The 22388-nt window shown below is 36.7% G+C and overlaps 1 protein-coding gene and 1 long non-coding RNA gene across 4 annotated transcripts; one reads left to right on the top strand and one right to left on the bottom strand.

Annotated features, from left to right (window-relative positions):
- Window positions 1-343: 343 nt before the first annotated feature.
- On the bottom strand, window positions 344-2492 carry Ssk (Snakeskin). Of its 3 annotated transcripts, none has more exons than XM_068286881.1 (4): window positions 2319-2492; window positions 1618-1687; window positions 1043-1239; window positions 344-972 (listed from the first exon to the last, which is right to left on the bottom strand). In XM_068286881.1, the coding sequence occupies exons 2-4, from the start codon at window positions 1666-1668 to the stop codon at window positions 732-734; spliced, it is 489 nt and encodes a 162-aa protein (XP_068142982.1). In that variant the 5' UTR covers window positions 1669-1687; window positions 2319-2492; the 3' UTR covers window positions 344-731. The 3 variants fall into 3 exon arrangements, with proteins under 3 accessions (XP_068142982.1, XP_068142981.1, XP_068142980.1); XM_068286880.1 differs by having other exon boundaries at window positions 2327-2487; XM_068286879.1 differs by lacking the exon at window positions 2319-2492 and adding an exon at window positions 1801-1929.
- A 3543-nt stretch (window positions 2493-6035) lies between these two features.
- LOC137574421 (uncharacterized) lies at window positions 6036-22348 on the top strand. Its single transcript, XR_011032003.1, has 3 exons — window positions 6036-6055; window positions 8477-8522; window positions 22239-22348. It is a non-coding gene; the product is annotated as an uncharacterized lncRNA (long non-coding RNA).
- The last annotated feature ends 40 nt before the right edge of the window (window positions 22349-22388 follow it).

The raw sequence follows: 22388 nt of genomic DNA, 5'->3' as shown, positions 1-22388 counted from the left end.
ATATTTACTTTTGCAACCCTGGTAATGCATACGCTCTGTTTAGTGTTGGTTAATCACAAAATTCAAACGTATTTTTTCAACTTGCTTTAGTTGACAATGCTTATCACAACTTTTTCTTAATCAGTTTTATAACATTCACACACTGATAAATTAATACTCGCAGGTGTATAGTCTAACACACATATATATTTATCTAGAAATGATGTTTGATTTATTAAAAATGAATACCTTCTAGGAAAGCCTGCTTCATATGTTGTTTCATCTTTTCTCTTGGTTACAATTCAGACTTGTTTTGTCCATTTATCTGCCCCATCCAACACCCCAAAAGTAATAAATTACTGTATTTTCGTTTTGGCTTCGTTAGTTATTTGTATTTGCCAACTGTATAGTACTAAAGATTTGTGGAGCCAATTGAACAACTTAGTTAGATTAGAAACGATCGGGGCAGAGTCAGGTAACTGTAGCTGCCATGTGTTAACAATACAAATACAAAGTACAAAGTAAAAAAAAAAAAAAAAAGATACAAATAATTTTAGCGAAAAGAAATATTATATATGATATGTAAAACGACAAAACGACACTTAGCTTGAACTTGAATATATAAACTAATTTGCACTTAAAACTGAACTATCAGTTATCGACATATGGGTGTATATAATATGGTGTGGGGGGGGTGTGTGGTATGTGTGTGTATATTCGGCGATACAGACTGATCCTCAAGTCATCTCCTCCTACTGTGCGTAGTCGGTGTCACCCTTAGAGTAGTGTATGCAAGCGAGCACGGTATCCAGCAGATAGAGAGCACCCTCAATGACACATAGCGATCCCATGGCAATGCCCACTTGACGTTCAGAATTAACATAAAGGAAACCCTCGTCGGACATGTAACCCTTCCAGTAGTGCAGGGCAACTCCTCCCACGGCAACCCACATGAAAACACCAACCACATTCATAATGGTATCGCAAAGTTCACTATAAGAGAGAAATACAATTCGATTGAGTTAGGTTTTCGAATAGACAGATGTCGATCTGTTGGACTTACCCCTTATGCTTGGTGGTGCCAAAGGCATAGGCAATTGTATGGCAGCCAGTGTAGATAAGGAAACCAACCATAACACCAGAGGCCACAATTTCCGCATCGGCACTCTTCTCCTCATTCAGATTCCAGGTGCCGCCGATTCCCAAGAATTCACCGCCATCTCCCCAACGGTATAGAAAGATGATGACCAAATTAATGACCTTAACAAAACCAGAGAGAAGATCAAATGAAACAAACAAAAAACAGGATAAGAATGAGGTCACACAATAGCAACTATTGAGTCATCCATAAACCAACCACCATTAACCACGCCCAACATTTAAACACCAAGAGATCTTGTACACATGTACAAGGTATGAGTAATTTGTTTGCTGATAAAAGTGGAGTCTTATCACCACACGTACACAACACACTAGTATGTACCCCTAACTATGTATGTATGTGTTATATTGCCCAACATGCACAGGAGCGAGAACTTGTGTGTATCCTTTAGGATTGCTTCAATCCATAAACCGAATCGCTGATATAGTTTAAACTAACAATTTCTAGTTTACACATTTTCATTTTGAAATATTTACCAGTTTCAAGGCCTTGATAAAAATTGATCCGATTGTCTCGACTGATACCATTATGATTTCGTTGATTTAACTGCAAAAAAAAAAATTTCAACTGATTTTTAGAATATTTACAAAGTGTAATTCATCACACACACGCACACACAAAGACAGATACACACTAGAAGATATCACTTTTTTGCCCACCTTTTGGTTGGGTGATGTCTGAATACACAATAAGAAAAAAAAAAAAATAATGTGAAAATGGGAAATTATTCGTTTTCGTTGCGTTGTCGCTTGTGAACTGAACACTGAAATTTTCAACGTACTCATTCATTGGGCAGGTTAAAAAGAATTTCTGTAGCTTTTGCAATCATCGAGTATAGCGCAATACCCAAGATAAGATAAGCTTTCCGCCCCTGATAACAGGTGCGCTCCACCGAAATGGGTTACTAATTGTTAGAGCTGCGCATGCGTTGGGTGCCTCCCGTCGCTGCTCTATCTAATCTCCTTATCTAATCTAATCTCTGTTTACTATATGTGCCATAGCCTTTGTTGTCGCTATGTAGCTGCGATTTTTTCCAACATGAGCCATATTACTAAATTATTAATCATGCCAAACTACAAAAAAAAAAAAAAAAAAACATTTATGCGATGCAATGCCCGCCACGGATCGAAAGTGTCCATGTGTGTGTGTGTGTCTTTGTTGAGCTCCGGAAATGTACATTCTTACGTCATCGGCGATTTTCATGGGACTTCCAGTTGTTGTTGTCGTTGATGAGGCATTCCAAATACTTAGTAATTGATAAGCCTTCTTCTCTATGCGTATTAAGAATTATTGTTTCTTGTGGTCATTTTTTAGACCTTGAACGATAACCCCCACTCCGCCAAACAACAAAACGCAAACCAAGCCAACTAATTGAAATGCACGATGCCAACTGACTGAAAATGATTAAAAAATTAAACAATAATCAAATTGAAAAGTGTTGAGAGAATCAATTGAAACTTGAACAAGCAAAATGATATATCTATACACGCATATGTACATATGTATGTATGTATGTATATGGTTAGGTACATGAATTCTAATTGTGGTTGTTATTCAGGGCAAAATGTTGTCGGTTACCCGAAATACAGAAGCGATAATGACACTGAGTCGGAGCTAGAGAGTAAGATATTCCTTACTACATATATCTACACTTTTTCTAAATATTTACAATTTTCATTCAAGAACCGTTTAGAATTGTCTCGCGTATCTATTTCGCCTTAGTTATATTGTCATCTAGGCTATCTAGGTATCTCTATATATAGCAGATATATGTACATACATATCTGCGTCTCGAGATTCGAGAAAAGTAATTTGCATTTATATAGCAAATCAGTACTATGGCAATACACTCAAAAAAATAAGAAATAAAGAGTCCAGTACCCTCAAATGTATAAAACATATGTATCTATGTATATGTATATGTATGTATGACAGATGAATTTAATAACAGTGAAGTAACTAAGGGAGGAAGTAATTGGCTTTAGTATTCTAGATTCGGACTGTAAAAACTAAAGATGCTTGCTCGGATTTGATAAGATTTTTATTTGAGTGTAGAATCCCGCTTAAAACTACTCTCGAGAATAAATGAACATAAGTATGATGTACATATATATCTAGATACTATACATACACATTTGTTGTGTGTACATATCCATCGCATTAAGCTTACGTATTGTGCGGTTGTTGTGGTCAATTGTTTATTATAATCCAGTTTAGGAATCAGTATCTAAATATAGAGTTTTGAATGCTGAATAACATGGCCAAAGTACAGCTGAACTTGAGGTTATTTTAAGTACATGTCACACAAAGGAAAACACAATTGGAAGGAAAAATGGAAAGACAAAGTGCAAGAGTTGAGAAGAGTTATTTTTTAAATTGTTTCCCACTCTAGAGAACTTCCTTTTTCATCACATATAGAAACGTTTTTTGTATTTTTTTCGTTGCTGGTCTTGTATTCAGACAAAAGCGACTTTAATTTTGGAATACCAATGTCTGTATTGTTGCTTTGATCTCTGTATGTCACTCGATATGTGTGTATGTACATACATATACTTATGTATATGTCTGTAGGTATGAATGCTGACTTTTGGTTGACTTGTAGCTGGCTTGTGTATGTGCGCGGGATGGTGCGATGAATCACTGCGAACGCGCGCCGCAGGCTGTACTACTAAAACCGGCATGCAACCACACACTCACACACACACAAACAGTCACTCAAATACACACACACACAGACAAGAAAATAGCAACAACCATAGTCATCGTTGGCGATGCCGGGCATTAACGCCGGCGCAGTTCACAATGCCAATGTATGTAAGTGTGTGTGTGAGTATCTGTGAGTGTGTCAACTTAATGTCTGAGGCAAAACAACAGCTGAAGAGTGAGCTTTTCGTGGGAGTTTCATAGCAGGGAGCATTCGATTGGCACAGTCGCTTATGCCTAACTACCAATACATGCGCGCAAACTCACTTAAGAATCATTCTTGATTAATATTGTTTAAAAGTGATAATGATCCGTTTGACGGTGATAAACACAAACGACAGAAACTTGTTTCTCAGCCAAGTTTTTAAGCTTGAGTAACTGATATTTTCAAAAGGTTCAAAAGCAGCGTGTGTGTGAAAGGTATCATTCTTCATTGGTTTTGATTTCATTAGCAGGAGGCCGTAGGTAGGAGCTCCATACAGGTAGGGATATATACATACATATGTTGCAAATACGTTCGAACATATTCATTACAATTGTAATTTTGAAATACTTTTTACACCCAATTCCATATGTGGATCACATCCTTGCCATATTTGTACAGTCTGTGGCGTCGTTAATGAGGTATGACTCTCTGACTCAATAAACCACTTTTGAATGCTAAAAAAGGTCGTCGGCTCGCAGATACCCTGCCGATGAAAAATAAGTTTTAATTGCCTTGCTTCTTTAAGCAACTTTCTCATCTCGAAGATTATAGGGTAAAATTAATCATAAATGCAATTGCCAATTAGTGTGAGGGCGGGCAAGACCTGGTCTTGGACAAATACAAATTTGGCATTAGTCTCATTAGAATGAGTCACTCAGTAAGTCAGTCAGTCAGTCAGACAGTTACTCAGTCAATTAAATAGATGAACACATGGTATTGTTTTGTTGTTGTTATTGTTATTTTTTATATTTTTTAGGAGAGAGCTTTTTCGATTTTGTTTTGATTACTTTGATTTGATTTCATCTTTTTGTTGTTTTTTTTGTTTGCCCGCGCATTGCCGGCAATGGGTTTGTTGTTGGGGCTGGCCAGTCGCCATCCCGCCATTCGAGATTCGTTGTTGCTTTTTATGAATGAAAGTTTCGTTTGTTTACTTATTTCGATGCCAATGAAGAGTCCGCATTGTGCGCATGATGAGTGAGAGCGACAGAGAGAAACGAGTGAGGAGCTTCTACAAACAAAGAGTGAGATTGAGAGAGAGAGAGAGAGAGTGAAAGCTTAAGAGTGTGAGTAAAGAGTATATGGAATTTCCATCTAAGTCTTGCCATATGATATTATATTAAATCTATTTATATATATTATAAATTTAAATACAAAATTTGTATAAATATTTTCACAAAAATTTTAAACACTTATGAGCTTAAAATTTTAGTAAATTTCCTTGCCATTCCTTTGAACCTACTAAGTTAGTTTTCAGTGTAATTAGTTTTGCAGAGAATTTAGTCTTGATAGACATAGTATGTTAGACCCGTTTGCATGCATGTACAATATCCTTTGCGTTATCCTTATCAGAGCATGTGTTGTTTTTTGTTCGCTTGCCATTCTCATCGTGATTGCGATTGCGATTCGTTCGTCCTTTCTAAACGAGCCTGTCGCCACAGAAGTCGCGTTTAGTTCGTTGGGAACCGTCGCGCTGTGCGGATGACCCAACGGGAGAATCCAGAGTGAATAGCCAAGTTCAAACATTGCGAATTCCATTTTCAAACTAGAAATTCACTCCTTCGAACGTACGAAATTTGTTCATTCTGTTTTTTTTTTTTTTGTTGTTCTTGTGTGGTGTTTGACTTTTGTCGTGAGTTGTTTTGTTGTTGTGGAATGGATTGATTGACATCCTGAGCAAAAAACACAAAGTGTGACAAAAACCAAAAACAACATAAAAATCACAGTAAATGCAGTTAGTCCAGTTAAACACTTTTGCACTTTCCCCAAAGTCAGTGGCACGATTAACAAACAATCAAAGGATAGTAAATAAACAAACAAAACAAACAAAGACCCCAATTGTCGTTGTCGCTTAATAGTAATAATAAACGAACCCAGCAAAAAGAACACACCACACAGATATTGGAATAATATTTACCATACATGTATGTATGTTTGATGATCGCAATTGTAGATGTGCTTACTAATGATATCCACTGCAAGTGCAAGACTATATCAGATATCTAAATGTGAGTGATTAAATACCATTTCCAATAACAATCGAATTCCTAAGTGCATTGAAAATAATGCAGTATGTTTGGTTTCTACACAAATGTTATTTTAGAAAAGAAAAACGGATGTCATCTGTTTAAACTCAATCTACAAGTTTAATATAAACAATATTACTCATACGACCTGTGGTACAATTAGATTTTTTATCAAAACTAATGACAAGAATATTAGTTTTTATTTTTCGCTTGATCTTTTTTATAGAATGATGTTATCTAAACTTGTTTTAAGGTTTCAACAGAATCGAGTCAGTAAAAATTTAAAACTAGTCGAAAAACTTTATACACCGTTCTGTGACAACATGTCTTATGAGTGATCTTAACTTGGAAAATTTGGAAAAATGTTGCCTTGAGCCAGCAAGTGACACTTAATTTAGTTCATTCCTAAAACATGGCCAAAAAAAAGTTTTCCTTTTAAGTTATAATAAATAGTTTTAGTTTTATTGTCTATTTGCATCAGAAATTTAAGTTGTTTGGTTTTCTGTTTTGAATAAAAAGAAACGTAGTAACTTTTTAAATATTTCTCTCCTTTTTTCCAACAAAAACCCGTTTCTTGTAAATTTGTAAAGTCTTTTAATAATTCTCTGTTTAAAAATTGATATAGATATGTAAAATCTTGGACTAACTTAGACAGGTTTGATTGATTTGTGATATTGAAATGAGAATAGCAATGTCCATTTTGACATTGACATTGTTCGTGGCAATTGAATAGGATCAAATTAAATCTGATCTTCAATTCTTTTGCTTGGAGAGTAGAGAGTGGTCTAATTGTTGTTTTAAAGATAATTTTGACTAATTGCCTGTTTGAAGAATGCTGTTGCATACTTGGAACTAAGTTTACTGTTTAAATTAATTGATCAAAGTAAGCAGACTTTCTATGATTCTAAATGGCTATTTTCTACCACAAAAGCAGTAGATAGTTTCTGTAAAAGTACTTTAGTCGTTTAGCCGATATAAATAAATATAAATTTTATCTTATCTCTTTGCCATACAAAGTCATAAATTGTTAAAGTCCAAAAAACTTTTGGAAAACTTTGCAGCTTTTTTTATTGAGTTATTCTAAGACATCAAACTTTATAATTTCGTATCAAATGCAATTAAAAAAAAAAACTATTGGTAAACAAATTTGATCAATGAAGAAATATGTGTGGAAATGCTGCATGTATAATCAGTAACTTCAATTTGCATCTAATCTGCATCTTCAATATAATCAAAAAGTAAATGTAGCATAGTTTTAGGCAGATGGATAAAAACTTCACGTAATTGAAAAACACATGTGTGCTACATATATATGCAGATAGAGAGCCTGTTCGGTTGGTTGGCTGCTGTTTGGTCCTTTTCTCACGTGGGCGGTCGGTCCATCGAGTCGAGTGTGTGTTCATATGCGACTTCAAATATGCATAAACTAATTTCAGCTTATGCAACATACTTTCAACCTGCTTGCCTGTCTGTCTGCCTGCCTGCCACCACTTGCCATGATTTTCTTTTCTTCTCTTTTCTTTTGGCTGCTTTTTTTTTCTGTGCTTTCTTTTGCCTTCTTTTGACCCAATCAACCCACGCCTGTTTTGGAGGTTTTCCATTTTTGGTAGCAGCACGAAGTGGTGTGCTCTTGTAATATTCATTACCTGGCCAAGGCGCAATGTCAGGCGCATATGTGCCTTGTGCCGAAATATTTAAATGCTAATAAATTTCGTTTATGAGCAGCTTAGCTGGACAACATCTCATCTGGCCACCCACATCCGTCCGTAACACTGTTCCAACACTCATTCGCCCCGTGGTCCCCCTCTAACCTCTTCTTGTAGCACTACTTGTATATGTCCCCCGGTGATGTCGAAATTCAATAAAAGGTGCAAAGTCAGAGATGAACAAAACAAGAGCAGCAACAACAAAAATGCCAACGTAAAATTATTTATGAGCCACAGAACTTGCTCTCTAAGGCATCCGCAAGGCAATCGTTCGTGTTCTTGGACGTCAGCGCGGTCTTCGCTTGGCCCCTTCTTCATCATTATCATCAACCGTCAACATCTTCGTCGTCATCATCATCATCATCATTATTGTCATGGCCATCGCCAAAGCCATAGCCATTGCCTTTGCTATCGTCGTCGCCGTCGTCATATGGGTTCCAGATAAAAGCAAACACCAAACAAATAGCAGTAAAGATTTTCTTTTTTCTTCGTTATATTTTTTTTCTTCCTTTTTTTCTTAGCTTTTCTTGAGTTAGCCATCATCATAAATCAATTTTAATTTGAAAAATATTACCACATATTTTTAGGGGGAGTTGCAAAAACAACAAGCATTTTGAAATCCATTGAGAGTTCTTCTCCTTGGTTCTTCTATCCCCAGTTTACTAATTGCCTCACTCTCTTACTTTTCTTTTTGCAGGTAACTAGAAGTCTCTCTCACACATCAACTTTTACCATTTATTCTTGTAAGTTTAATAACCTTTTGCAATTATTATCCGTTTCTTTAAATGTTCTTTGATAAAAATAATAAAAAAAAACCTGAAGTACAAAGTTTTATGCAAAACTTTTTCAAGCAAAAACGAAGTTAAAAGATTCCAAAAACATTTGCCTAAAAACTTTCTACAGCCATTTTATGCTACTATATATGTATGTACATACATACATATGTATACATATGCTGAATACAAACATATGTACATACATATGTAGGTACCTACATATACGTGTAATTTAAAAATTCACTTCCTCGCCATATTTTTTATTTATATTTAATCCGATATGTGTATGTATTTATACAAATGTTTTTACAATTTCATTATTTTTTCATTTTTCTTGATTGCGCGGTACATTTGATTTGTTGAGGATTTAAATAATTGATTTTTGTCAAAATTGCTAGTTTGATTTTTCATTTATATTCTATAAATCCTTTTCTCGTTTGTTTCTCCAATCCATCATCATCACGATGCAAATCAAAAAACGTTAAGAAATTAGAGATACTGTACTGTGATGAAATGTTGGGGATGTCGACTTGGGGACACTCTTCTTCTATTCCAAGGGAACAACAAAATAATAGTCGAAGATGTCTCTATACGAATAGAAACTATCCTAATCAATGTCAAGATTAACTTTATTAACTTAATTGAATAGAATTAAGATGCTTATATTAGTCGAACTGATCGGAAAATGTAATAGCTAAGCTTATCAGTTATGAGAAGCTATCTACTCCAAGTAAGAGTAAGAGTATTGAAATGAATTTTTGTGGCCAAAAATATTTCCTGTTGGCCATTTGGTGTTTTTTTTTTTTTTTTTGGTTTCCTTTCATTATTTTATTTTATTTTTGTGTTTTGCTTTGCCCATCATAAATCTCAATACCCAAGTCAAAGTTATTTGCAAGTAATTTTCTTAGATTTATCCTCTATCCCCTCACCCACCAAACACACACACACACCCACACACACACATACACCTCTACAGATTGAAGGTAAATGCCTGGAAAATTTGCTGAAACCAATTTTGTCATTATCTCTGAGCCAACATAAATCAAAGACCATGCAATTAGCGCCAAGGTAGAAGTCCATTTTTAAAATTAATTAAAACAGAAAACAAAACCACAAAACGAACCACACGAAATCTACCAACGAACATTGTTGTACAGGATATGGGAAGGCAGATGCGAAGGCGGATGTGGATGCGGAGTCGGAAGACCCGGACATGAAACTGAAGTGAAAAAGCGAAAAAAAAAAAAACACTTAGTCAGCGGTAACAAGTGAATGAAATGTTTGTTTTTGGGACTGTGCTTTTATTTTTTCTTCATTGTTTACATAGATGAAAAACATTTTACAATTTGGCAACTAAATCTGTGCTGCAAACTAATAATGTTTTCATTGGAAAACTACAAAAATTGAATTAATAATCCTTTGGACAGCTAACTTTATTTCTTAGACAGCTATTAAAAATTCCTTTTTTAATTAAACCAGTTGACAATTATCAGGTTAAATGGTTTTTCTGCCTATTTTATTTCATTTCATTTCGCAACTTTTTTTCCTCTTTTAATTAAGTGATTTTTTTTTTCTTTGCATCATAATTTTATAGCATCATTTGCCATTCATAAAGTGGAATTTCAATTTGATGGTGATTTCTTTTTTTGTTTGATTTGATTTGTAATTCTCACAAAATTCAATTGCAAATTTTTTAACGGCTAGGCCATCTTTGTGATTATCCCCGGCAATGCTCTGCTTTTCTGTCTACGCTAAGGCAAACTGTGGAATTGAAATCGAGTTTTAATCAATATAAATTACGTTGAACATTCCTTTGCTGTTGGTTGGGGTCAGCTTCAACAACTAGATGGGCGCGTCAGGGGCATAGATTTCGTGCTCGCTGAATGCGAAGTGATTTATGCAGTATATAGAAGAGATAGTACAGACACACACACACACACACATACAGAGACTGACTGAAACATATATACACACACACAGACACACACACAATCGCCACTCTTTAGTAATTACAGCCGGTGCGGTCTGCCAGTTCTTAATTTGATTTGTGTCCTGGGTGCGGCAGCGGTGGCATCGGTGAGTATACCGTCGATGCAGGTTTTCAATTCGTTTTGGTTTGGCTTGGTTTGGTTTGGTTATGGCCTCTCTAGAATAGATGTTAAAGAGGTGTGCCATCGTCTACGTCAACAATAGACACTGATTATACGCAACGTTGCATAGTTTTTGGCGTCACAATTGGTAGGAGGCTTCGCCAACGGCATTGGAAGGGCTGTGGAACTATCTAATGAAATTTTCCAGCATACACTTAAATTCAAGTTCAATATAAACAGTGTAAAAATCTAAATGCTAACACTAATTAGCATGATGATGATGATGATGGGGCTAAGCAGCAGTAAATATTGATTAACACGAATAAATGATCAATTTACCAACATTAGGGATAATATAGAGTCAATTTCTTGTCGATTTCATAATGTCATTACTTCATTCAAAAAATGTAAATATATTTTCCAAAGTGCGTCAAAGAAGCTTAAACTTCAAAGGTCTAAAAGATTTTTAAAAGGGAACCTGAACTAATTATAATTGTTTAAAGAACCTTCGTTTTGGGGTGAACTAAGCTAAGCTCTTTTAGCCATGCCCTTGCGTTTGTCTATCTCAAAGTAGCTGACGGGTTAAAATTGCATTCGGCCTTTATACGGCTGCTCGGGCTAAGAAACGATGGGTCGATTGCGTGTGTTCCAAATGAGTCGACCATATCATTTAGTTCTATGTCATAGTTCAAATGTTAAATGCTGTAGTTAGGCTTGAACGAAATCGAATAAGTATTTTATGCCTGCCAGTTGGTGCCGTTTGACTGGGCTGCGTTTTAAGCAGATTTGATTTTTAAAGTTTTCTTCATTTCTTCCTTTTTTGTTTTATTTTTGTGTTTTCTGTGTTATTCTGAATGGCCCGAGGAGTTGAGTTGGGCCACTGGGGGCACTGGCAGCACCCTCGATGATGGCCTTTTTTTTTGCTTACTGAATCTGTATTCGGGTCAATGAAAATGAAACCAAGCCCGGCAGCTATATGTATGTATGTGTCTGTGTGTGTGTGTACTTACATACTATGTCCTGCCCACACTTAGGTTTTTTTTTTCTTTTTGCCGTTTTTGTTTTATCAAAATTTTATTTAGCAAATGAACTTCAAGGCACTTTTGCTTTTGTTCTGTTTTGCTGTTCGTTTCTTCACAGTTGTTTTGCCTCAGATTAGAATGTTTGTTGTTTCGTTTGCTTGTTTCCAAACGGAAACTGAATTTGAGTGGCATATACCCCTGGCATCGCCAGCCCTTCCCTTGTCCCAACCTTGGTGCTGCCTTTCCACAGAACAATAAAGGATAAAACCGCAAAAAGCGAAGCGAAACGAAACGAAGCATGCGTCATTTTCCGCTCACTTAAAACTCGGAAATGGCTGGAACCGTTTCGAGCCAAAGATGTGTATGTGTCTACCAATGTGTGTGCGTATGGGTGTGTGAGTGTGTGTGCCGGGTTAACCATTTAGTTTCAAAGATGACAAATATTTAAGGAACTATGGAAAGTAGCCATAGCGTTAAGCCAATACAAGGGGGACCCCATATATATTTATATAACTATAAATATATATCTATGCCAAAGCAGTGTCTTCCCTTTTCAACGACCTGGCTATATAGCCCGACTATTGTAAATTATTGCCTAGCACTTAAAAGCCCATTCTCAAGATGTTTAGGCTTTTGTGTATATCCCTCTTTCCTTTTACTTTCTTTCTCTGTCTCTGTGTGTGTGTGTGTGTGAGCCAGGAAATGGCCAACAATAAAGGGCCGGACTATTGTTGGCCATAATGTGCATGTGTCACCATTAACACAGTTTTCATAGCGAAACCAAAATCCACTCGACAAAGCTTTGCCATTTCCCCTCAACGTCGAAACGACGACGTCGACGCCGACGATGAGGACGACTAAGCAACCAACAATGGAAATCAAATTGATCAAGAGCAATTTGCTTGAATAAATAAATTTAGAAGTGCCATCAAAATGCCGCCAGTCCACTGCATAACCATTCATTGCCTATTGCCTTTTTGCTCACTTTTTGTTTTCTTTGTTTTATTATTTCTATTTCAATTTAATTTTTATTTTGTTTTAAATTTAATTACAAGCAAATGAGGCAAACGAGAGAAAGAAAGGAAGCAAGTCCTTATCCCATAAAAACGCACACACACACACACACACACACACATACATACATAAGTATGTCATTAAAAAGTTTTTCCGAACTGCTTTTTTGACATAACAAAGATAAAAGTCAAACATGGCATAGACAAACATCTAGTTATATATATACATACATATATTGTATATATTTTATCTCTGCATATGTACGATATAAGTACTTTTGTTTGCCACTTAAATTTAACCAAAGTTTGCAACTTTTATTAATACAATTACAAATGAAAATGGGCTAAAGACTTTGGCAATACGTACATGTGTTTTTTTTTTTATATGTCTAACTTAATTAGTTTCTATTATATTCTATTTTATTTCAAGGTAATTAATTTAATTATTTCATTTGGGATTCATTCATTAAAGGATATTTATATTTAATCTTGATGAATCTAAAAATTAACCACAAAAAACATATGTTCATCCCATATCATCAACTCAAAGTCCAATTCAAAAATATACACAATAACTTTCGAAAAGATTAACTCAATACCCAGTATCAGATTAAAACCTTTGAGAGTTAATTACACAAATAGATACATGCAACAATTTCAAGTGGACGGAAATTGGCCTAAATTAAACTAGAAATATATATAATTAGCCACACGAACATCAAGGTCTACTGAAGTAGGCTAGGATCAAATCCTGTTTGTATGAAAATAAATTGGGTTTCATTAGCGGTCTGGGCACTTGACTCAATTTCGTGTTGGTTAGATCGATTATAAAGAGAATGTATGCATACATCTTGTCTATCGACTATCCATTTATGTATGATTTCGTTAACTCTACTTTAATCAAATCACAGAAAACTATAACTTTTAGTTGACACTTCATTTGCATACATATATCCTATATAAAGGATATACATATATTTAACTAGATACGTTTGAATGATGGGAATGTGTGGGACTATAATAAAATCAAGGAAATGGTTTTGACATCAAATCTAGAGTGAATAACTTGCTGATTTCATTAGGTCTCTCTCTTTACACCTCGTTCCTCTCTCCGCTCCTGTTTTGTGAGGCAGATATTTGCCATTAATTAGTCTGCAGGTGTTATTATTAAAGGTTGCTGACTTTTGCTAACGTGAGTTGGGGGTGAGGGCCATGGGTCTGACTGGGGGTGTGTATGATGAGGCGTGTTAAAGATGAATGAGAATTTGACCGCACCGCAGGAGGAGCTGCTAGTAGAGGAGCCAAGGTGTGTGTGTGTGTGTGTTGTTTTGCGGGGAACGGGGGCAGAGGGGTGCGGCCCATAAAAATTGGCAAACAAAGGCAACTTTCATCGAAGGACACGCCAAACACGCTGACTGTGCGTGAGCTCAGTTTTTGGGGGGCAATGATGCAAGGTGGTGGGCGGAGAGGTGAGAGTGAAGGAGAGCAAAAGCGCGAGGGGAGATAGAAGTACCAGTTAGGGGGCAGCGGGTACGATTTACGTAAATTTTTATTACAATAATAACGCGAAGCTAGAGCAACACCACCACCAACAACAACAACAAGAACAACAAAACAAGCTAGCAAAATATACTTAATGAAAGAAACCACAGCGATCGATTTGTGTATTGGCAAGGCCTGCTGCCTGCTGCCTGCTACCTAAACCTGGCCAGAACCGAACAGAACCTTTGGCGGATAGCATGGCACGTGAGCCATGGCCGTTAATGATGACACATTTTTTTTTTTTTCTTTTCTTTTTTTTTATTTTTATTTTGAGGGGTCAATGATGGGGAGAAGCAGAGTGAGTAGGAGCGAGGGGCAAGCAAAGTGGTGGGATGAAGTTCGCCTCGAAAATTTGCTCAAATGACGTAAGAGGTTTGCAAAATGAACAACGCATTAAACACGCTGGTGGCAAACGGGGCTAATATTCAGTCGCCTCGTCGATGTGTTGCCCACTGACGTGACGTGAAAGTGACGTGACGTGGAAATGACGTGAAGCAAAAGTGGTCGCTGATATTTAGTGCTGTTTGTTAATATGCCATACAATACATACATCATTACCAACAACTAAAGACCCAAAATTAATAATGTTAACGACTTTGGCCCCTTCTCAAGGCATCAAATTTGTTAATACTTATAAATGCAGACCATTTAGGCCTCTACTTTGTGAAGGAGAACAACAAAACACAATTGAAAGTGTGTAGAGTTCAAGTTTATAACTTTATAGCCATTAGTTGGTAAAGCTTTAACTTGAAGACCGAAACTATACAAGGACATTTCACTAAGATATGCCCAAGAGAACAAGGCTGTTATACCTTTTAATAGCCATTCTAAGTTGTTTTTATTAATTTTTTTGTGGCATTTGAATAGATTTTGTGACTTTATTTTGGTAGCAAAGAGAGTTATTGGGTTTGGGTTTCCTTTTTTGCACTCACTTACTCACCCACTCACCAGGAATTCACCTGGCGTAAAAATGTTGACGACGTGCGTGAATTACGTAAAAATATATCTTCAACTCATTTGATTTGTGTGTTTTTGTATGTGTGTGTGTGTGTGTGTGTGTGTGTGAGGGGTGTGTGTGTTTAGGGTAAACTTTTTCCTTTCACACATAATTCATTTAGCCAGTTTTGTGTGCTTGCTTTTTGATGATATATGTACGAATGTATGTGTCATTCTAGCTGTCAAATCAGGCAGAGAACTAAGCCTATGCCAAAAGTTTTGCTAAGCTTGTCACATACGTGTCAATTGCGTTTGTCTGTAGATATATATGTGTGTGCCTGTGTGTCTGTGTGTGTTGTGTGAATCCCCCGAAATTCGCCTATACCGTTGATATGGACAGCTCCTGTCAGCGACACATATCATCCTGACCTGAATCATAGAAGACATCGCCAACGACATACACAAAACCACTGCCCCAAAAATTAATTTAGTATGGGCCGAAAGCGAAAATTGAATAAAAAAAACAAAATTTTCATTCTTAAGTATCTATTATATATACTATGTACATATGTATGTACATATATGTATATATATATATAGATGTGGCTCGCGTAGGTACAAAATGGCATTTGTATGTTTGCATGTCATCGTAAGAGTGAGTGAGTGAGTGTGTGTGTGGGAAAATGAAGAGGCACCACCTCGGTTGGGTTTTGGTTAAGAGCATTGCATGTATGCCCTGACATGGGGCCAAAGACAGGCCGAATGGCACGACAGAACGACAGACATCAACAGTTACAACTACAACAACAAGCAAACAAAAGTCCCTGCACGTATCCTTCGAATATTTTGTGTTGATTTCCTTTTTGCAACAATGTATGTAGGTAAACAAGTGCAAATGTCTGACAACGAAGCCAAAACATTCTTATGTATGCAACGGTCGGTAGGGCGTTCCGTACATCGCTCCGTCCGTTCGTCTCTCCCTCAGTCCGACCGTCCGTCTAGTGGGCGTATGGACGTGTATGTTGGCCGTGTTCTCACAGTTTGAGTTTGAGGATATTCAAACGATTTCCTGCACATTGTTCTCAATTATGAGTGCAACTCTTTATTTTCTTTTCCCACTCAAAGTCTGTGTGGATCTGTGCATCTTTAATTCTACAAAACACACACATACACAATATGTCTACATACATTGTATATTGTTCATCTTCGCCCGTTAGAAACGAAAACGCAACTCGCCTCGAAATCGAAACCAAATTTGTCGAAAGGTGCAATGGAAAGTTATCACGTATACGTAATGTGTAACCAAGACCAAAAAGGTGCAACAATTTATTGAGAAATATTGTTAGATTTTACGAGATGAACTATGAAATATTCCAGCCTTTTTAAACGGCATCCAACTATTGTTTTTGGGTCTCTTTGTTAGTTTTAAGCCCCTCAGTTCCATTGTTAAATCGAACCTCAAATGTCTGATCTCTGTCCATAGTTATCCATTATTGTATCAAACGATCAATCGATTGTTGCCAAACTAATGTGCAATTGTGTTATCACACTATATTAATAGTATAACAAGTAACAGCGTTAGTGGTTCACTATATTTGCTATATAATTTAGTACACTCGTTATTAAGCATACCCAGTTGTTGGCGATTTAACCTCCCTTCTTCTCTCCCATACATGTATAAAGTCTCTCTAGTAGTAGTTTGACATAATAGAGAAATAATTGACACTACAAAAGACGTGCAGGCAGACAAGGAACAGGAACTCCTTCATCATCATTGCGGCATCATGTGGACACTACGTTAGCGGGTTTGTGGGTCTCGTTTTTAGTGGCTTCTTGATGGTGTTGTTCTTGGGGTTGGGGTTCGGGTTGGGGTTGGTAGCTTTAGTTCGTTGTCCTGCCATGTCTTGTCTCTATGCCGCTCGATCTCTTCTCTTTTATGGTTTATCAAACGTCAATCAAAATGGTTCGCGATGTGGAAGCAAGGCAGAAGATAGATATATTTCTTTGGATGGTTGTCAGTATGTTTGTTCGTACGTTTGTAGATGCCGCCACGTGTCCCGGCTATTTAACATGGAAATTCGCTTTGTTACGAGAATAACCAGGACGAGACGCTAAACAAGAAACAAAAAATATAAACATAAAAAATGCAATACATACAAACATTCGAACATACATACATACATATAAAGGTAAAGAACTCTCGCGCGCTCTCTCTTTCTCTCCACATAAAAGCCTCAAGGTAACTCTGCAAAACACGCAAACTAAACATTTAAATCGATTTTGAACAGCAAACCGAACGGTGGTAACTCACACACACACGCACAGTCCCAACACACACACACACACACACACATATACACACAATCATAGAAAGAAAGCTTCGTGCAATTTATCTGACTGTTTTTTTGTTTCGCCTTTTTTTTTAAGGAAACCTTTCCCCATAGCCCCGACCCGCCAAACCATTTCAAGTCTCGGCCCCTCGCCACAAAAATGGCTTTGGTTTATTGCAATGAGGTTAAAGTTAATGCGGTTACTAGGTCTTTGAAATTTTCTTCTATCTCCGATGCCCTGTAATAGCCTGTAATGAAAAGAAAGATATATTCTAGCCAAACTCATAGGCATGATCATCAACATCCATCGACCAGAGTTCATTGATCTTTTTAATGTGTGGCCTGCAGATTAACTTTCTTGACAATAAACTCTTTCGTGTGTTTTTATTTGGCTATTAGTTGGAAACTCAAGCTCTTTAACGAGCCTAACGAGTCGAAAATGAAGGGTAATTCAAATTCGTTTCTTAAACTTTCTCCCATGTTCTGATTTATTTTGTAAAGTGCAGACTTTGTTTTTTTTTTTTTTTTTGGCCGGAAGTATTTTTGAGTGGACTCGAGCGGGCGTCTGGGGAGGGAACAAGACGTCGTTTGGTTTGTGTCCCTAATATCAATTTCTTGGAACTTCTGGCTTGAAAGTAAAGTTAATCTTTTTGGTTTTCTAGAAGCTAAAAAACCATCAAGTCAAGAGGGAGTTACTTGTCCTTCCTCGCTGCTGCTGCTGCTGCTGCTCTTGCTGTCGTTTTTGCTCTTGAAGTTCAAATCTAAAGGCTAATTGTGCAGTATTTCAAACCCCGGAACTTGCATTGCGGGCGCAGCCCTCTTAGTTTTCAGTACAAAATATGACTTCATGGTTCCGTTACCAAAAAGATAGTGACACACAACAAGAGACAGAGAGAGAGAGACAGAGACTGAGCGCGAATGAGAGAAGAGTTGTGGTGGGGTGGAGGGCAAAAGAAATAGCGCAACTGTCGAGCGAAATAAATGTCATATTTTGCAGGAAGTTTATTTCACAGACAGTGTTGCTCGTCCCTCCTACCCATCACAACCACCACCCCCCATCAACTATGAGACCCTTTCTAAGTACTTCACCCCATTTTTCCGCAGCAGTTTAATAAATTACGATGGAGAGTGAAAAAGGATACTTGTTCCGTACCCCAACGGAAATGCACAAGTGCCTGGCCATAGATTCAGTTTTTTTGTTCCTCCTTTTTTTGTTACCATATTTTGCTGCAAATAAACCTTAATAAACTTAACTATTTAAAAGGTTTCTATGCACATGGCTAATTGGCTACTTTGTATGTCAAGAGGATGTTGTGGTTGTTTGGTATCTCTATTCTGTTGTCATTGCAGATTTTCTGGTTTCTCCTTTTATTTTTTGTTGTCCGCAGGTGGAGCAATCATTTTTGTTAGCCTTCAACTTGAAAAAAGGATAAATTCAATTACTGAAACCAAAGTGCTTTCAAATTAGCCTGTGTACAGGACGACGAAGAAAACTAACATTTCCGCCAATCAACTTTTTAGTGGTTATTGATTTGCAAATTGTTTGTAGATTTTTTTCTCAAAAGGTTCTGTAAAAGTTTTCCCATGGCAAACGAATAAAGCAATGTAATGAGCAAAAAAAAAAAAAATATTATGGACAACAAACTACAAATAAACTAATGAAATTTTAAAAAGTTTCTAAACTAAAAGCAAATAAACGAAATGAAATGCAATGCAATCAGAATTCTTAAGTAAGTTTAGTTTAATACCTCAAATTCTCTGCTAAAGGAATAGTTAATTAAGGATGGAATGTAGTGTATTAGAAGATGCTCTCGAAATTAAAAATAAGGAAAGAGATAAAATTCAAAAAACAAATATAAAGGGGATAGAGTATACTAAATGAAATTATGCAATACCTATTAAAATATCATTCATCTTGTGACATCGATAAATGGGTTTAAAACAGTTGGATAGTAAAATCTTGTGTAAAGTTACAAGTAAAATTAAATATAAGAATGAACATTTTGCTTTGCTTTTCATTTAGCATTTCGTATGCCCAATTGGCCTTCTCCCTTTTGGTTTTGGTGTGTGGTTTCCTCAAGCCTTCTCAGCCAAGATAGACAACATTTGTTTACATTAACTATTTTCTGTCTGTTGTCTAAGCGTTGAAAAGTTTGTTCTGTTCACTTGGTATAATGCTTCCTGGGATGTTGTTCTTAATTTGTGGTTTTATCCCTCTGTTACCTTTAGGTTTAAGCAGAAAAAAAAACCAACTGCAACAGTAATTATAACTTGTCTTGTGGTTACACTCTCTCTTCCTAATCTATTGCCTGCTAAATGACATGGATTTCATTTCATCTTAAGTAAGTTTGGTCAGTAGCCGTTTAGCCGCTTTCCCCTTTCCGCGTCCCGCATTTGTGTGGCTGTTCATTCAATTGCCAAATGATTATCTGCCCTTTTGTCGTAGTCATCAGTCGCAAGAGCCGATAGCCCGAACCGAACTTCGATGTGGACGGCCTGCAAATGAGCACCGTGGCGATGTTTAGGCCCTGTTGTTTCGCCTTGATAGGACGGGATGGCTTATGCTGCTGCTGTTGATGTCTGTTGATTTGTGTGTCCCAAGGAATTTGTATGCTGGTAGGCGTATTCAATCTCTGTTTTGTTTGTGGACCCACTTCCGATGATGCCCACTCAACTGGACATCCACTGGACAGAGGGATGAAGACGTCTTTGAAAGAGTGTGAGTAGCAAATCATACGAAAATGACTTTTAAGAAGGTAAAGAAGCATTCCTTGGGTGGGTGGGTTTTGTTTGGTTGATGGGCAAACAAACAATGTCAGGTACATAATCGTATTCTAAATCCACAAAAAGCAAAAACAATTTGCAATCGATCTGCTGCTAGCAAACGAAATGCAATCGAGAATTTCTTAGTTCTTTCACTTTGACGACAAACTGCCGCATTGTCATTGAAATTGTTGGCAACTTTTTTTCCTTTCTATTTTTTGTTTGTTTTTGTTCCTCTCTACTCGGTTTTTTTTTTGTGGTGCCCAGTTCTTTGCAGTTTGGCTTTATCGAGACGTCGAGGCAAGGTCTCGATTTCATTTCACTTTTTTCACATATTTTGTGGCGCCAAAGAAAACCCAACCAACCACCCACCCACTCACTCACTCACTTACTCACTCAGTCAGTCAGTCATTGAGGTTCGAGGCACATCGGCAACTATAAATCAACACATTTGACAGCAAAATGTGCAAAGTGGTAAACAAAAAAAGTGAAAAAAGCAAAAAATACGGGACAAAAAAAAAAAAAAAAAACCAAAAAAGGAAAACAAAGTACAGCTCGAATTCCTTTTATTAAATTCCTTCGATCGACCTGAAGATACTCTCCAACAAGAAAAATACTCTCTAATATTCAAATCGCTTAAAATGGAATTTCTTTAACAGTGTTGTAAAATTTCACTCACATTATTGATATTAATTTTGGATCGACCTGTTTGAATATGTTGGAAAAGTTCGTTGGATGTTTTATTGAGGTGAATGCTTGCTACTGTTTACTATACCCCAATTACCTAAACTTGATAGAGTAAACAAATCGGATGCCGAAGCAGTTGCAAGGCAAGGACAATAGCCAAAGGCAAAAACAGCAGAAGCAGCAACCAACCATAGGGAAATGTTTTTTTTTTTTTTTTTGCCTGTGAGTCCGATTTGGGGTTTGGCTGCTGTTGGCTTTTGGCTGCTGGCTACTGTTATTGGTGGTAATCAAGCGTGATTAATTGAATTGAAATTGAATTTTTGTTTTGCATAACACTGTTGGACAGTCCAAGAACCAATGATATGGTCAGGTGGAAAGTAGAAGGAAAGGAAAGTAGAAGCTTAGACAGAAAAACTGATTTTCGACATTTCTATTATACATACGTACATAAAAATCCCAACGGATGAATAGAACGACGTAAACATCTCGTCGACTAGCCAAAGAATAAGGAGAACAAGCAAAACACGATAGAAAAGGGAAAGTAACAAACGACAAGGTAAAGTAAAAAAATAGTTAAATAAAAGGCGCCAGACGACATCGTCATCGTCATCGTCAGCATCCAGTATCCAATATCTCGTCCTCGACGGAGTGTGCTATGACCATTTTTCAAACTCAAGCACCGAACCGAATCGGTCGTCTGACCGTAAGGAGAATGGCGAGCCATTCAAAAAAAAAAAAAAAGAGTCAAGGTGCTCAATGAAACAGTTTGGTGAATTGAACTTCTTAAAAGATGTCATTGCCATTGCCGCCATCACAATATATAAATATGTTTATTTTCCTCTTTTTTTTTTGTGTTAGATGATTATTAAGTCGAGCAAAGAGCCAGAGCGTTGTGAGCAAACATCACCAGAAGGAATTAGGGAATGCAACAGTAACTAATTTTATTTCGATGTAAAACAGTTAGACAAAATAGAAAACTAGACAATTCTAGTGGAAGTTGAAGTGATTTTCATTGACCTTGCAGTCATGTACATAGTATCCTTTGGTGAGTATTACGAAACCTTTTGGCAATTGTTTGGCCCACGATAAATTTTGACTTACGGCTACTACATGGCTATTTAAAGAACAGTGGGTTTATAAATATATCAAAATGGACACAATAAATGCATGGATCCTAAATTAGTTACCCCCTCTCACCTTCTCCATATACATACATAAGTACATGTGTTTATTTTTAGATGTAGCAAATCTCATTACCACACAAAACGAAATAATTTAACTTTTCTATTTCTATTTACAGGTAACAATTATTGACTGCAAGGAGGGGATTATTGGTGTTGTGGCAATTAAGTTAGATACTAAACAAATACACATGCATATATCCACATGCATTTATATATATGTATGTATGTATGCCTGTATGTATGAGATAGAACAAAATTACGTATAC

This window comes from Drosophila tropicalis, unplaced genomic scaffold (assembly GCF_018151085.1).
Source record: "Drosophila tropicalis isolate 14030-0801.00 unplaced genomic scaffold, ASM1815108v1 contig_463, whole genome shotgun sequence".
In the NCBI taxonomy this organism is placed as follows: domain Eukaryota; kingdom Metazoa; phylum Arthropoda; class Insecta; order Diptera; family Drosophilidae; genus Drosophila; species Drosophila tropicalis.
Note: the sequence above shows the minus strand (reverse complement) of the source record. Positions and strands in the feature narration are given on the sequence as shown.